We start from the raw sequence: 15,659 nt of genomic DNA, 5'->3' as shown, positions 1-15,659 counted from the left end.
AGTGAACTTTAATAAGACCTGATTTGTAAATTCATAGCCATCACCTAATAGCTTAATTTGCCTTGTAATTTATAAACATCTCCTGTAATTTCTTTCTTGTCAGTTTTGGACACTCAGAAAATTACTATAGAACAGAGTAAATAAGTACTATTTTCTTTGTGTTTAAATATATTCATAATTCAGTGTGCAAGGTCTTAGGACAAAACTCAAAATGTGTTTAAACTGGTGGGGAAAAAATAATCACATTGACATAAGAGTACCTTATACTGAGCTACAGTGATCTGTATGCTGCTGAGTTCCTGTGGACATTAGTTGATCATTCTGCCTAAATAAAGATTGGTGTATATTCTAGACTTGCAGTGCTTCAAAACAAAACAACCCCAAGCCACTGTTAGCAGACATTGGTTTATTAATTTTGTCCTTTTGTAAATAGTGGCAGCACCCAAACTTCAGATCAATATTCAACTGTTTCTGCCAGTTCTAATGATAGTAAAAACAAAATAAGTAGTATTTTGGCTTCTGAAAATAGCAATCACAATGATAAAACAAATTATATATTTTTAGTCTTAAGGGAATGCTTTAAAAATAATGGTGGTGTTTCTCGGATGGACTAAGGGCACATAAAAATTGAAGAAAATATTAAGCAACCAGTGTAGCTGCAAATAAAAGACAATCCTTTTCAGATACTTGTTCTCTTCTTAGTGTCATGTCTCATTCAATTTTGCTGTACCTATTCTCAAAATATCATTTTAGTATTAGAGAGAAAACAAATATATTTTGATGAAATTTTTCAAGTGAAGGATATCAGTCAAATCCAAAATGCCAGGGTGTCATGCTCTTATAGATTCCTTTGGAAATCAGAGGTTGATTTTTTTTCACAGCAAGCAGAATTTGTTTACAGCAGTAGGAATGTATCCATGTACCTTGATCACCAAAAATAGTTGTATGGTTGTCAATTTCCATCCACGTATCTGACTGACATCAGGGCATGCCAGGATATGTAATGTTTTTTGGCCTCATTAAGTGGATACAATAGTTGACTGCTGACTTTGTTTTGGTAATTGGTAATTAGGAAGTCATCATTTGTAATTACTCGTGACAGTTATTGATCACATTGTATTGTAGAAGTAAGTTGTCCTTGGAGATCTTCAACAGAATAAATCCACATAATTAATTATATTTAGACTTTGAAACCCTAGCTCAATAGTTCTAATTATGATTTTGTTTAGCTCAGTGCAGTTCATTGTTTTCATAAGGATTTAGCAGTGTGTTATTCCACAAGTGTGGAACTGGCACTTTGGGAAACAGTTGTTTTATAGGACAACCTTGTAAAGAAGTCAGCAGCTCTATGATGTTGAGCATGTCTTACATTCACTATATAGAAACCTGAAAAATGCAGGTTTTTTTCATCAGTATTTCCAATATTGTCTTCCTGAGGATTTTGCTTGGGTAAAGGTTCAGGATCAGAACCTCAAGTTACAGAAAAACTTTTAGAAACCTTGAGTATTTAAACAAAGAATCACAGACTGGGTATTTATTATGTGCTTTTAGAATCTGTATCTATATAGTGTTTGTTTGTTTTGTTTTATCCATGCAGGTTTACCTATGAAATTGCCCCTGTTTTTGTCCTCATGGAACAAATAACACTTCGAAAGATGAGGGAGATTATTGGATGGTCAAATAAAGATGGTGATGGAATATTCTCACCCGGTGGGTTTTTCTTCTCTGTTTTGGTGTTTTGAGTAAAACTTCAAAAGTTAAAATAAACATAGGCCGTGTCTGAATATTCACACTATCTGCAACCAAAGCAGTGTGTCAGATATTTAGAAGTAGGAATGCTTTGTTTAAACATACCACAGAAAAGTTGGGGTGAAAAATTATCTCTGCATATGGCAATATACTATGTCTGGTCAGCATTTAAAACTTGACTAGGGGCTCTGGTGCACAGTTAGACATTTAAACACCCCTTTTATGAGCTTAATTTCTGGAGGTGCTGGGCAACCACAGCTTCTGTTGACTGGAAGTTCTCAAAAATCATGTACTGATTTCTTGGCGGTCAGTGAGGCTTTGGGCTCACAGTCAGGGAAAGATTGTGATTGCCTGCCACTTTCTGGAACACTACCTGGGATACAATCTGATTGGATTCACAAGTATGATTCTAGCAAAAAGACCAAGACAAAGTGTCTTCCCATGCAAGGAACATAAAAACGGTGAGCAGTGACAGAAATGGCTGATGATGAACCATGTGAAGGTCCTGGGCCAACATGTGGGCAATGTGGGTGGCCAACAGAACTTTTCTGGGTTTGGCTTGAGGGAACACAATCCTGTTACAGAGCATAAAGGACAAAACCAACTCCTTTTGAAACAGCCCACATAAAGTCCACACTTGCTTGATCTCCAGTCCTATCTGCTAGAAAAATACAGATCTTTCTGTGTTCTCATAAATGAAAAAGTTTTAGAGGAAGAAGTTGTCCTAGGCTTAGGGGTGAGATTGATCTTATCAAGGCTTGAGGTCTGCACCAAAGAACGGAGCTAATTGTTCAGGGCTCTTCTTAGCAGCAAACCAAGAGAAATAGATGCTTTCCCTCTATTCAAATTCTTCAAAAGTAAGTGTGAAAATAGATTAGCTGAATCATAGCCTGTGAAGTACCTCTTTCCCATAACTGACTGTGAGGGAGTTTAGAAGTAGTTCAGCTGTAGAAATCTACCTTTAAGTATCTACCTCAGTAAGATGGGATAAATCCATCCAGTATGTGACATTTCTACAATCTCAGGCATGTTAGTAAGTTCCTGCTGCTCTTGCTAACAAGAAGTTATCATGCAGAAGCAGCACAATGACAGCTGACTTTTTAGGAATGTGTTACAAAATTATAGCAACTAAAAGAGATGGCATTTAGGAAATTCTGATTATCACTCCAGCTTTCTCGAGAGTCTGTCCTATGCTATTTAGACAGATGCCTGTGCATTTCAGAGAAATTTTTTTTCATAGTTCACTGCCACTTTCACTGCATTATACAAATGAGACTTGTATGTCTGTGGTATAATATACTTCTTTTTTTCATTATCACTATTTTATTATTCATTTATTTATTTATTCACAGGAGGAGCAATCTCCAACATGTACAGCATAATGGCTGCACGCTACAAGTACTTCCCTGAAGTTAAAACCAAAGGCATGGCTGCAGTCCCTAAACTGGTTCTCTTTACCTCAGAACATGTGAGCTTAATACACTGCTAATTCTTAATTTACTGACATATGTTGTGAAAATGCTTCATCATTAAACAACCACTCCATTTCATGTTCATATGTTTGCTGCAGAGTCACTACTCAATAAAGAAAGCTGGAGCTGCGCTTGGATTTGGAACAGACAATGTTGTTTTGATAAAATGCAATGAAAGGTAGGATGAATACTAAAGTTTTGATAGATTAAATGTGTTCATCTGTTAAATTTGTTTTATTCTGTTTAAGGGCTGATTCAGTACAGTGTGTCAAGTTGCTAATGGCCTGTTGAGAAAATCCTATTAAATTATTTCAACTGCAGCCATTATTTCCATATATATTATTTAATTTTCTTTGTCTTTCTGTTTCTGTGCTAATTACAGAGGCAAAATAATACCAGCTGATTTGGAGGCAAAAATTCTGGAAGCAAAAGAAAAGGTCTGTGGTTTTAAAAATTAGTACTTAACTGCTTGGCTTAGTAAAATTACTTCTTCCTTTGGAGCCTGAGTGTTGATATTAAAGAAAACATTATAATTATATAAATATAATAACAGTATTTTTATATGTTTAATTATACATTTATGGTTTTTTTACAGAATTACCTGTATGTCTTGGTAAGGTTTCCATTGTAGTTCATGATTTTTAAAAATAACTTCCAGTTTGGAAATATATGGAAACAAGCATGGAAACAAAATCTAAGCTACTTTTATCTCATCTTTTAAGTTTAGCCAAACCCATAAAAGATTCTACAGAACCCTTAAAAAATCCTATAGATTTCATGAAGGTAGCATGTATATTTGTTAAATATAAAAAGTAAGCTTATATTTTAGACCTTTATGGCTATTTCTTGAAACAATGCAGTAGAAAAACCCATGATTTTTTTATAAAATAACCAAAGAGAAATCAATATTGTAATTTTTTTATTTATTAACTTCTTTACATTTGAACACTATGAAATAGCAGCTCACATTTATTTAATCTAATTCAAAATTCTCTCTCTTTGATCTGATAGTTTCTCATTTATTGCTTTTGTTCTAGCTTGCTTTGTTCTGCTTTGTTCTGTTTATTAGTAGATAAAGACCAAAGGAACAATTTCAAGCCTTCAAATCGTGACTTACAAATCACATTTAGTTAATTTTTGTTTACATTGCTGTAAAAGTCCCAAATTTACTTGAATATTGCTCATCTTCCACTACATTGTTTTAATCTCATAATTGAAAGAGATTAGACAAAACATTATTCTTTATCTTCTAACTAGTTAGTTTTGTGAAATTACAAGAAAATAAAGAAAAACCCAGTTTGTTCTTACCATGTATATGGTAGTATAAGTAGTTAGTTTCTACTGTTGCTTATGTTGTGCTTTTCACATGGGAGGAAACACATCTTTAGGTTACAAAATGAGATAATGTTTCTGGATGGATTTTTTTTCTGAAAATGTTTTCAATTTATAATTGATATTTTAATTTTTATTGCAGGGTTATGTTCCTCTTTTTGTAAACGCAACTGCAGGCACAACAGTGTATGGAGCCTTTGATCCAATACAGGAGATTGCAGATATATGTGAGAAATACAACCTCTGGCTCCATGTCGATGTAAGTAACAAAAAATTGCTGCTGGTTAGTTTACACTTCCTTTCTTAAAATAAAATATTTATTACTAGATCCTGAGTAAACTAAAATCTGTTGAGCTTTTTAAAAAAATTTAGTGTTCTCTTTTTTCTTTCTCTTCCAGGCTGCCTGGGGAGGTGGGCTCTTAATGTCCCGAAAGCACCGTCATAAGCTGAATGGAATAGAAAGGTACTGCACAGGGCTTATTTGTAATACTGCTCTTAAAGTACTTTCATAAGGTGCATCACACTCCAACAATTCATGATAATATTACTTTGTTACATCAAGGAGTTTAAACACTAGTGAGACAAAAGGGAAAGGGTCAGACTAGGGAGATTGAAACAATACTACAGAAGACATCTGTGATGTACCATGCAGTGAGAGGTAAGTTTCCAGCAGATTTGAAAGAAGACAAGGATATTACTTGGCAAAAAGGAAGGGTAATTGTTCTGTGCATTGCTTTGAAGGGATCATAAGTCTAGGAGTGGATGGAGAAGTATTTGAAGAAAAAATGAAGTGTGAGAGCTAAATCTCTGAAATGTAGGGCTTTGAGAATAGCAGTGATAAATGAGGGAAGGTGTTTGAGCATGAATACCCACAGTGGGAATTTGTAGAAGTTCTCTACTGAAAGATATTTGCAGTTTTTCTGGAAAATAAAGAGTATATGTTCATGAGTATTCTGTAAATGGAACACATACATATTCTTAGTCTTACATCACTCTTATTTGCACACACACACACACACACACACACACACACTAGATAAGTGTATATAAAACAAAGAAAGGAGGTAGAGACTGAGTTAGTAGGAATTTTCAGGGGCAAGTTTCAGTACCTTTACAACTTGAAAGGAAGACAGAGCTGCTATGTTTGTGCTGTACTAGGGAGTGGTTTGAGGTAATTTGCAGAGCCAGAAAGGGTTGCAGATGCTCACCTGTCTCAGGGCACAGGGGCCTGTGCCTTGGTGCCAAGTGGGGATTACATGATATGTGCAGGAAGCTCTTGTAGTGGTCAGAGTGATGTCCACAGAAAAGAGCATGTGTGTACCCCCAGGTACATAGCCCAGCTTGCCAAGATGCCCACTGAGACCAGAAGCCAGCCTGTGACTGAACTGAATTTAAAGAGGCAAAGCATCTGTGTGGTAGTGACAGCAGAGTGAGAGTGTGACCCTGCCGCTGGTCCTTACAATTTTGACTTAGGAGTCCTTCCAGGTGTAGTCTTTGGCACACTTGTTCCCATATCCATTGATGACAAATCTGTAGAAGATGCTGAATTTACAATCCCATGGGTGTGCTGGTCTCTAGATTTCCTCTGAAGCACTCTACCATAAAATGGTGCCCATCTGAAAAAAATCAGAAAAGCAATGAAGAATCTGAAATTTTAGACCTTTTCCATCATTGCAGATACCAGCCTTTGGGGAAGCAAAAAATATTTGAAGCAAGCTCTATCCATGACTTTTAAATTGGCACCAAATTGCTTCCTTGAGTTGGCTGTTCTGAATATGGCCACTGTGTAAAATTGTAAAATTAGTGCAGTGAGCAATGCTCTTCCTTAGGGAAGACAAATTATCCTAGGTTTGGGCATCTCATACGGTAAGTGAAGAGTAAGTACAACATCAAGGATAGTGTATGGAAGGACTGGCAGCAAAACCATGTGTACCCTTCTGTCACAAGGATGGCAGCATGTGGTGTGGAGCACTCTGAAGCAGCAGAATCCTATCAGCCTTTGCCCAGTCCAATTTGCTTGTGACTCATGGCAATGTGTCTAACATTAAGTCAGCATTGCAAAATAATTTTCTTAAGATACAGAGGTTTGGTCACAGGAGTTTGGCACATCCTTTTTGACCTGAGGTCAACCCTGAGGTGCTAATTAAGGCTATAATTTTAAGCAAGTGCAGAAAGCAGCAGGCTATGAAGCATGAAATTATTTCTTTCCTAGTCAGCTATTCAGATCTTCAGACACGGGATGGGCCCCCATGCACGGTGTAATTGCCTGTCAGGGGCTCCAGCTGGGGTCTGTGCTCACACTCAGGGTGTGCTTGTCCTGCTTGGGCACGTTGGCATGGAGCACTGGGATGCTGCCATGGCACAGAGTGGGGATTGCCTGTGGTGGCACAGCCTCTGGCTGGGGGCTGCACTGAGAAGAGACTGACGGCTTCATGTTAAAATAAACCTATTGTTCCTTGTGAGGAATGACTTAAAACTGTCTTTGTTTGAAGCCCTGAAAGTTAAATGAATGTGCTAAACGGAAGGCATGGTGTTTTAAGAAGAAAAAATTTGTTATATAAATTCCTTTTTCCTGACTGCTCCATCTGAACTATTAGTGAAGATGTTCTAAAAGAAAATTGCCTCCTAAGTCTGAGGTATTTATCTGCACTGCATAAGCTGATGTTAGATGGATGGTGAGCTCCCCAGGTACTGCACAGGCTGTGCTTTCAGCTGAGGGGTGCTACAGTCTAACCTGGCACATACAGGGGTTGGAATTGTACCTAAAAATCAGTGGTCCTCAGATTGGGGTGAAGACACCATCCCAAATGTTGCTCAAAACAGAGAAACTGGTTATGTCTGTGTCCTCTGAGAGCAGGGTGTAGAAGAAGAGGAAATATCTTTTCATTTTCTTTCAACCACATTGTAAAAACACATGCATAGTCTGAAATACAATTATGCACTTTGCTTCTGTGGAACATGCAGTGAATCAAGACACTGGGTAATTAATTACTTAGGGTGAAAAGGTCAATGGATGTGCAATGCTGGCACATTTATTTCAGTGTCACCATTAAACTGTCTAGGATAGTATGTCAAAGCACAGAACATCTGTTTGACTTGTAAATTAAGTGATCTTATGCATTCACTTGTGTGTACATGTAAGAAATGTTAAGCTTTACATATAGAATGGTAGGATATGATGTAAAGTTTTAGGGCCTTTTAACAGTCCATGGGCTTGACAAGCAAGAGCTGTGGCTCTAACTGGGAAAGCAGGTAAGCATAGAGAATGTCTTTTTACTTCCTTTCTATTTTTCCAGCAGCTGTTCAGTAAAGCTATTTGGTGTGTGTATTCTCCCACAATTCATATTAGTCCCTTAATTCTCTGGCACCCACACTTCCCACCTCAGTACCATGAATTGATAGAACATGTCAAAACAGTTTCCTTATTTTTATTAGTGCTATTTCTAGAAGAGAACTCTTCTGGGGATGATGTTACTGTATCAGCTAATCATGGTACTAATTAGCTGGTATTAGTAATAATATAAACTAATCACAAGTCTGAAATTGCAATGTTAACACAAAAAAATATTTCCTTTCCTGGACAGCATAGCTGGGAAAGGAGACACTTAAAACACTAATTATATCCATAGTGATATCATCATGGTCTAAACTCCATATATTTCCTGCTGAAAGCAGAAAACAAAGGTGACTGATTCAGACTTAGTTTCTGTTTTCCAGACCTATCTGAATGTGTAATTTTTTTGCAGAGCCAACTCAGTCACTTGGAATCCACACAAGATGATGGGTGTGCTGTTACAATGTTCTGCCATTCTTGTCCGGGAGAAGGTCTGCCTTATATTTAATAATTAAAAAAAAAAAAAAAAAAAAAAAGAAGTAAATATCAAGCCCTGCTTTTTAAGAGGGTACTGCAAAATCTGTTTAATTCCAAAACTTATTTTGGAAGGAATAATTGTGTGGATTTATATTGTGTTTTGAAAGTGTTTTATCTGTCCTGGGGTTTTTTGCTTTTTTTATTAAAGACAACATGGGTCAGATCCTCACCTGTTAGATCTTTGCATATTCTAATAGCAATGACAGAGCCATGCTAATGTACTTCATCTGAGCACCTGCCCTGTTGTTTCTATGATATATTGAACATACAGCCTCAGTCTTAGTACTTGGTCACAGTCTAAACTGCTTGAGTAAGAAGCAAGTTTTTCCTTACACAGGGGTTTAGAAATTTCCCAGTTCTGTCAAAAAGAAATCATGCTGCTTTTATTATGCCTGTACTTTTAGGGCTGACATCTAGATTCTTTGTTGTTATCAATGAAAGCAAAACCATGTGTTTCTTTCAATACACATTTCTATTAAATTATAAAAAAGAAAACAGTATCAGTTGTGGATAGGACTAATTATGTTGTTTACTGATCTCCTGTATGTCAATTGCTACTGGGAGTGCTTAATTGAAGAAGCAATCCCTGTGTGTAGAGCTGGGATGGAAGAGTTATGTTGCAGCCCTAGGTCTGCCATTGCTCTTCCAGCCAATCCATCTCTAAACTGTGGACTGCAGCATTTATTTCCCTTTGTAAAACACATCTATTGAAGGGAAGCATGAGCCTCTGTTTAGTAGCATGCATGCTTGTTGTGCCAGCTATTGCAGGATTTTGGCAAGAGTTTTGGTTTCCTATATGAGAATTTTGATCAGACTGGTGTCTTCATGTTTCTAGAAAAAAACACTAATAAACACTGAAGGAAATGCAAATCATTTAAGGAATGTCACATGTAAGACTTCTGTTTAACATAGAGGAATTTGCTTCTCAGTGTTTTCACCAGACATTTTAACCAGTAGTTCATAGATTTCTATTGGTCTGTGAACCATGTTAATTTATATGCAAAAAAAAAGTCCACTTTATGTCATTTGTGCTTATCACTAATGTTAAGTGTCATAAAGCTGAACAACATACAAAGTTTAAACCTTTTTTCACTTCATTTTCTGTAGCAATCTGTTGCACTGAGAGACCACAGCTTCATTCTAGTGTGTAATTTAACAAATCATAAATTTAAGTTTAAAGAACATAGCCTTATAAATTGAAGTAGGTAAAGCTAATATCATAAACTAAGTTTCCAAATTGATTTGTGAATGTTTTCTTGGGGGTGTATTTGTGTGTGAAAAACATATAACTGCTCAGACACTTGTAAGAGAACCACCTTAGGTTATGAAATTAATTCTGTGGCTCAGGTTTACAAAACAAGGTCAGTATGTTATAATATGCCCCATCAAAGAGCAATTTTCCCATACATGTTTAAAATAGATTTTTTTTTCATTATTAATGTGTACATTCTCTCATGCACAAATGCCAGGTAAGTCATATAAGTGTATGTGTTTTTGATTGCAGGGTATCCTTCAAGGCTGCAATCAAATGTGTGCAGGCTATCTCTTCCAGCCAGACAAACAGTATGATGTCTCCTATGACACTGGAGATAAGGCAATACAGTGTGGTCGACACGTGGACATTTTCAAATTCTGGTTGATGTGGAAAGCAAAGGTAAATAACAAGAGTTTAGCTCAAAAAACAGAAATGTATTAAGTGTCATGTAATGGAATACTTTAACATAAATGTTTGTGTCATTACAATCTCTAAACACACAAGTATCCAAGTATTAACTCAGAAAGGAACTTCATGAATTGTGGAACAATGTCAGTAAATTCAGATGGCAATTAGAAGAAAGGTTTGAGTCATTAGATGAGTCCTGTAGAAAAACCGATGAAGGCAGGGCACCAAAATGATCCCTTGTTGTGATGCTCTACACTTGCATGCCTATTTTATGACAGATTGCTTGTAGTAACAGCAGAGCAGCTTTGATGACCACAAGGGTCCTTTGAACATGACATTTCAATGCATAGATATCATAAGCAACTTGGAAAACAAAGCATTTTTCTGAGGAAGCATTGCCCAAGTGATGATTCCACAGCTGATTACCTGGTACTAATGTGGTATGCCTGGATGGCTCAATTGAAGCATGGGCTAATGTCCAGGCTTACATGTTCACAAGGTGAGGGTTCATGTAGTCAAGAAAACACATTCCATTTTTATTGCTGTATCTGCAGTCACCTCATTGCTGCTATTCTTGCTCTTCTGCTGGCAAAATGGGAATTCAGTTGTGTAACCTGTCTGGACTCTAATTTTTTTAAATAGAATTGATATTAAATCTAATGATAAAGTCTAAAATCATAAAACAATTTTCACTTTGAGAGAAAATGCTTGCTGTTTTGTTCATGTATAAAGTGTACTTTAAAAAATATCCAACCATTTATTGTCAACATTCATATACTTTTTCTGGGATTATGATCTTGACAAGATATCAGTGGGTAGGCAAGTGACTTCTAGCAAACAAATTACAGACTTTTGCTTGCTGATTAAATGCACATTTCTAGCAAACTGCACAAGGGAAATAATTTGCTTCCCAATTCTTACACTTTCAACTGAGTTCCCATTTTAAGTTCTGGTCTTTCAGCAGGAGCTGTGAAGCCAGAACTTAATATCCATAGTATTTTTGGAAACCAGAAAAAAAAACTAAAGACCTAAAACAATCTACTAAAAGTAGTGAAAGTCCTTGTTATTTTCATAATAAATTATCTTAAAAGGAGACACACCAAATAGTGACTTACAAATGGGCCACCTTTAGCCACTTTTTTACCATTGATCTGAAAAGCTGACTGTATCAGAGCAGAGGGAAAAAAAACCCCACACATATAATTAATACCTACTTTCTTATTACAACAGGGTACAGTAGGATTTGAAAATCAGATCAATAAATGCCTGGAGCTAGCAGAATATCTCTATACTAAAATCAAAAACAGAGAAGAATTTGAGATGGTTTTTGAAGGGGAGGTAAGTTTGCTTTTGCATATGTATGAACCAAATTTGTCTACAGGCTTCTCACAGTTCTTCAAAACAGCTATGCAAAACTGCTCTTATTTTCTGAAGAACTACATGACATTGGTATCTGGGCAGTTTTTCTGTCAAATTCATGTGGTTTTGTACCATAAATGTCAGATTTATCTCCTCCTCTTCTGCAGAGTCCTTCTCAGTTTTGGGCATGAAGATTACCTTGGTACAGTCTACTCCTTCTGAGATTATTATGCACAAAACTGAGAATCTGCTTTTTTTGCTGTGTATTCTGTTGCTAGTGCCACTACATAAACCTTTGGGTCATAGTATAAACTTCATTTCTCCCTCTACTAAAGAAAGGAAAATTGGGTTGCCCTTGCTGTGATCCTGAAAAGCAGTTACTCATAAAACTGCAGAAAAGGGAAAAGCATTTGCACTTCATTAGCAACCTAAATATTGCAAATGGGACGATGTGCAGTGAATCTAAGGCAGCAGAGGCAAGCAGCAGTATTGCAATTCATTTCTTTCTGTTTAACATGCAGGACTAGGAAAGTTAATAGTATATTTTGTCTTTCATCTACTGACTAGCCCTTAGTGGGAGACTGATCTGTATAATTTTTTTAATTGATGTGTATGTTTGGTTCTTTTTGCAGCCAGAGCATACAAATGTATGCTTTTGGTATATTCCTCCAAGTCTCAGGGGCATGCCAGACTCTGATGAAAGAAGAGAAAAGTTACACAGGGTAAGTATTTTTGGTTAAATGTAAAAATATAATTCCAAATTCTGAGACGTCAGTTCTCCATTGCTTATTATGGCCTTTATATTTGTTCACTTTCATCTTTTATTTATATTAATACTGAAGTAATATTTTCCCTATAGAACCAGATTCAGAGCATATTCAGTTATCCTGTGCTCACAAGTCTTACAAGCCTTCAAACATAGCTAGGCCTACAGACACCACAGTCTTCTTTGGACAGGACAGCTTATCAACAGGAGAAACAGGAGGGTAATTGTTTGAAAATGCTTGGAGAGGTAAAGGACATGAAAAAACCTGTAAGTTCCTTCTCAGGTATTTATTTTGATTTTAAATGCCAATGTATTAATGCATTTCAGTGAAAATGAATACCCTTTGGAGGACTTTGGGATACATTTATTTGAAGTGGTAGAGGGAGTGAAGGCATTACAGAAGTACCACCAGAAAAGATGTCATGTTACTCAGGACCTGAGGGAAGCAAAATGCAGTAATTTTGTAGCAGTGTTTTAGACAGAAGTGGAATGAAATATATTCAGGAGACAAAAGAATGATTTCACAAGTGCCAAAAATAATAGCTCTTTTGTGTGTGTGTGTGTGTGTGTGTGTGTGTGTGTGTGATTTTGTACAGGATTTAATGACTGCATCACAGTGGGGAAAGAGAATAGAACAGAATAGAAATTCCTGGGTGAAATTCCTGGGTCTAGCTAGTCCCATGTTAGATCAAGAAATTGCCAAAAATAAAAAAGAGAGAATAGAGGAAGATAGAGGTAAGAAACAGCAAGAGAGATGAAATATTTGATTTGATTGAATGTTAAATGTTAGAGGACACCATAAAGCATTCTACAAAACAGTAAAAGAGCAGACATCTGACCTTGCCTGGCAGAAAGCAGAGAAGGAGAATGAAGGTCTGGATGGAGAAACTGGGCTTAGTCAATAACAAATATTAAGACTGTCAGAACATTATTCCTTGTAAATTAAACCGAGGAAGTGAGATTGTGGTAAATGCACAGTACTGCAAAACTACTGGAAGGTTTCCAAGGCTTATGCTAACAAAAAATATTCTTTATGACATTGATCTTGTTGAAAAATTTCCATTGTTTTCCCCACATACAAAATTCTTTGAGAATGCATAAAATCCTCATGGAAAACATCCATTGCCCTCAAGAAAGTCTGGAGTGGACTTTGATACAGAAGCAAAAATGTTTCATCATGACAAAATCTTCAGCACAAGGAAACGAGATACACATTTAATATATAAAATTATTACATATTGAATATTCTGGGATGCTATTATTTTGTAAATCAAAGAGATGGATCTTATTGTTGTCAGTTTTCCTTTAGATAGCCAATCCTACATATTTATTTTTTCAATCCTTTTCTTGTTACAGACATTTTTATTAAAACAAATGCCTATCAATTTATTTTTTCTGAATTAAGAAATGCTGTAACATACAAGGAAAGAATAATTTTTTTCTTCTCTCTTTGTTTCTCTCTCTCTCTCTACTTTTTTTTTTTTTTTTTTTTTTAATGGTTAAGGTGGCACCTAAAATCAAGGCACTGATGATGGAATCAGGTACCACCATGGTTGGATATCAGCCTCAGGGTGATAAAGTCAACTTCTTCCGAATGGTCATCTCAAACCCAGCTGCAACTAAGTCTGACATTGACTTCCTCATTGAGGAAATTGAGAGGTTGGGGCAGGACCTGTAGTGGTTGAATTATTTATTTCTCTAATTCATTGTTTTCCAGCACTGGCTGTTTTTATAACCCAGTTCTGCAGAACATGCTTTAAGGAAATTCTCTTTCTGTAAGTTCCAGTCTCCTAAGACATCCTTGAACAAAACAACTATAGGCTACTGAAATATATAAGTATTGGTAGATCATATTATTGAGGGAAAATGTATTATCTTGAAGTTGAAGTACTATTGACTCTTACATTAGTCTTGTTTATTGTAGACAGCAGAAAATTAATAAGTATTAAAATAGCAAATTAAGAACTCTGCACAGTATATATGTACAGTATAAATAAATAAATATAATTATATATATACATACATATATATATATATATATAAAGTGGTTATAAACTTAGATCTAAGCCACAGCATGTTTTCCACTTTAAGAAAATTAAGTTTTCCTTCAACAACTTTGATGTGGATAATGTGCTACAAGGTTTTCTGCCAGACAGAAATAGACATATAGAAACATTTCTAAAATGTAGATTCTTAGGAGCTAAAGAAAAATGTATAACAGTATTAGATCTTATTGTTGGTGCTTTTCTCTCATAAAACACAGCAATCTCTAAGAGCACCTCTGAGTAAAATAGTTGTACTTGCCCTTTAGTGTCAAATCAGGGGATGACAGTAGCACAGTCATTGTAACAGGTATATATATTATTGCTGTATTTTTAGAGGTTAATTTGTGTAGATTGTGTACATTATTGTTAAATGACTTTGTGTAAAAGGATTTAAATGTAATAGTTTTACAGCAAGATAACTGTTTGATTGTAGGTATCTGAAATATTTGCTTATTTATATGCAGAGATTTACCATGCTGAAGAGTTGTCTTGTATTTTCTTCCGTTTGTAATGTAACCTATTTATATATTATTGAAGTTCTAAATAATGTTTATGGTATTTTAGTGTCTTTGTGAGCCAAAGAAAAAATACAAAAATATTAGTTGACACTTTCATTTAAATCCTAGTGCCCTTAAAGTGATAATTCACAGATAATTTTACTGAAGATAAGTAATTCTGACGTTGTGTATAGACTACCAAAATATGGGATCCCTTTAATCTATTAGGATTATTAGAAATTTCAGTTTTATTTATTGTAATGTCAGACTGTCTGTTCAGTGTTCTGAATGCTTTTCTAGTGAATATTGATTGCTAACCAAGGCCCCTGTTTTTGAGTTTTATTTCAGGACTGACCTCTGTGACCATTTGAACTAAATTCTGTAGGAGTTTTAACCAGCATAATTCTTTTAGTGCAATGAATTCATTATTTGTTTGGAGTTTATAAAAGAAATAAAACCAAAAATAACCTTAGTATCTTTTAATACAGCTAGCTTGACACAATAATTTCAACTGGTTAGGCTTTTCAAAGTATAGACACCAGATTCATCTGCAGCTTGATCAATTTTAATAATTAGATAATCAACATTACTGAGTGGAAAAGTCCATACTGGAAACAGAGTAGTGGAACAAAATGGAGATTCAATAATCCTCTGTTCACTGAGCTAGTGTCATGGTGATAAATGCAATATGCTACTTTCAAGTGTTTTCATACGTGATTCTTTGCAGGTCAGTAATTAATTGCTTCTTCTCCCTCCACTCCACCTCAGTAATAAAATGGAAGTATTTTAGAAACTTTCTGTGAAATACAGTCATGCTATACAGTCTTTGCAGTGTCTCTGGCACCCTGTCAGTTCTGTGGAAGGACACCTACAAGCAAGAGAGATTTCCATCCTGCAGGTCCCAC

At 35.8% G+C, this 15,659-nt stretch overlaps 1 protein-coding gene across 2 annotated transcripts in view; it reads left to right on the top strand.

Annotated features, from left to right (window-relative positions):
• The window catches only part of GAD1 (glutamate decarboxylase 1), a 29,969-nt gene extending 15,826 nt beyond the window's left edge, over positions 1 to 14,143 (top strand). For both annotated transcript variants that reach the window (XM_079310910.1, XM_079310911.1), the window contains 11 exons: positions 1,598 to 1,710; positions 3,102 to 3,217; positions 3,320 to 3,399; positions 3,604 to 3,658; positions 4,696 to 4,812; positions 4,952 to 5,016; positions 8,300 to 8,378; positions 9,929 to 10,078; positions 11,318 to 11,425; positions 12,079 to 12,168; positions 13,717 to 14,143. In XM_079310910.1, coding sequence (XP_079167036.1) covers positions 1,598 to 1,710; positions 3,102 to 3,217; positions 3,320 to 3,399; positions 3,604 to 3,658; positions 4,696 to 4,812; positions 4,952 to 5,016; positions 8,300 to 8,378; positions 9,929 to 10,078; positions 11,318 to 11,425; positions 12,079 to 12,168; positions 13,717 to 13,890 — 1,147 coding nt within the window. In that variant the 3' untranslated portion in view covers positions 13,891 to 14,143. The remainder of the gene's footprint in view (positions 1 to 1,597; positions 1,711 to 3,101; positions 3,218 to 3,319; positions 3,400 to 3,603; positions 3,659 to 4,695; positions 4,813 to 4,951; positions 5,017 to 8,299; positions 8,379 to 9,928; positions 10,079 to 11,317; positions 11,426 to 12,078; positions 12,169 to 13,716) is intronic.
• The last annotated feature ends 1,516 nt before the right edge of the window (positions 14,144 to 15,659 follow it).

This window comes from Erithacus rubecula, assembly GCF_903797595.1.
Source record: "Erithacus rubecula genome assembly, chromosome: 8".
Taxonomy (NCBI): Eukaryota; Metazoa; Chordata; class Aves; order Passeriformes; family Muscicapidae; genus Erithacus; species Erithacus rubecula.
This window is presented reverse-complemented; position numbering and strand designations above follow the sequence as displayed.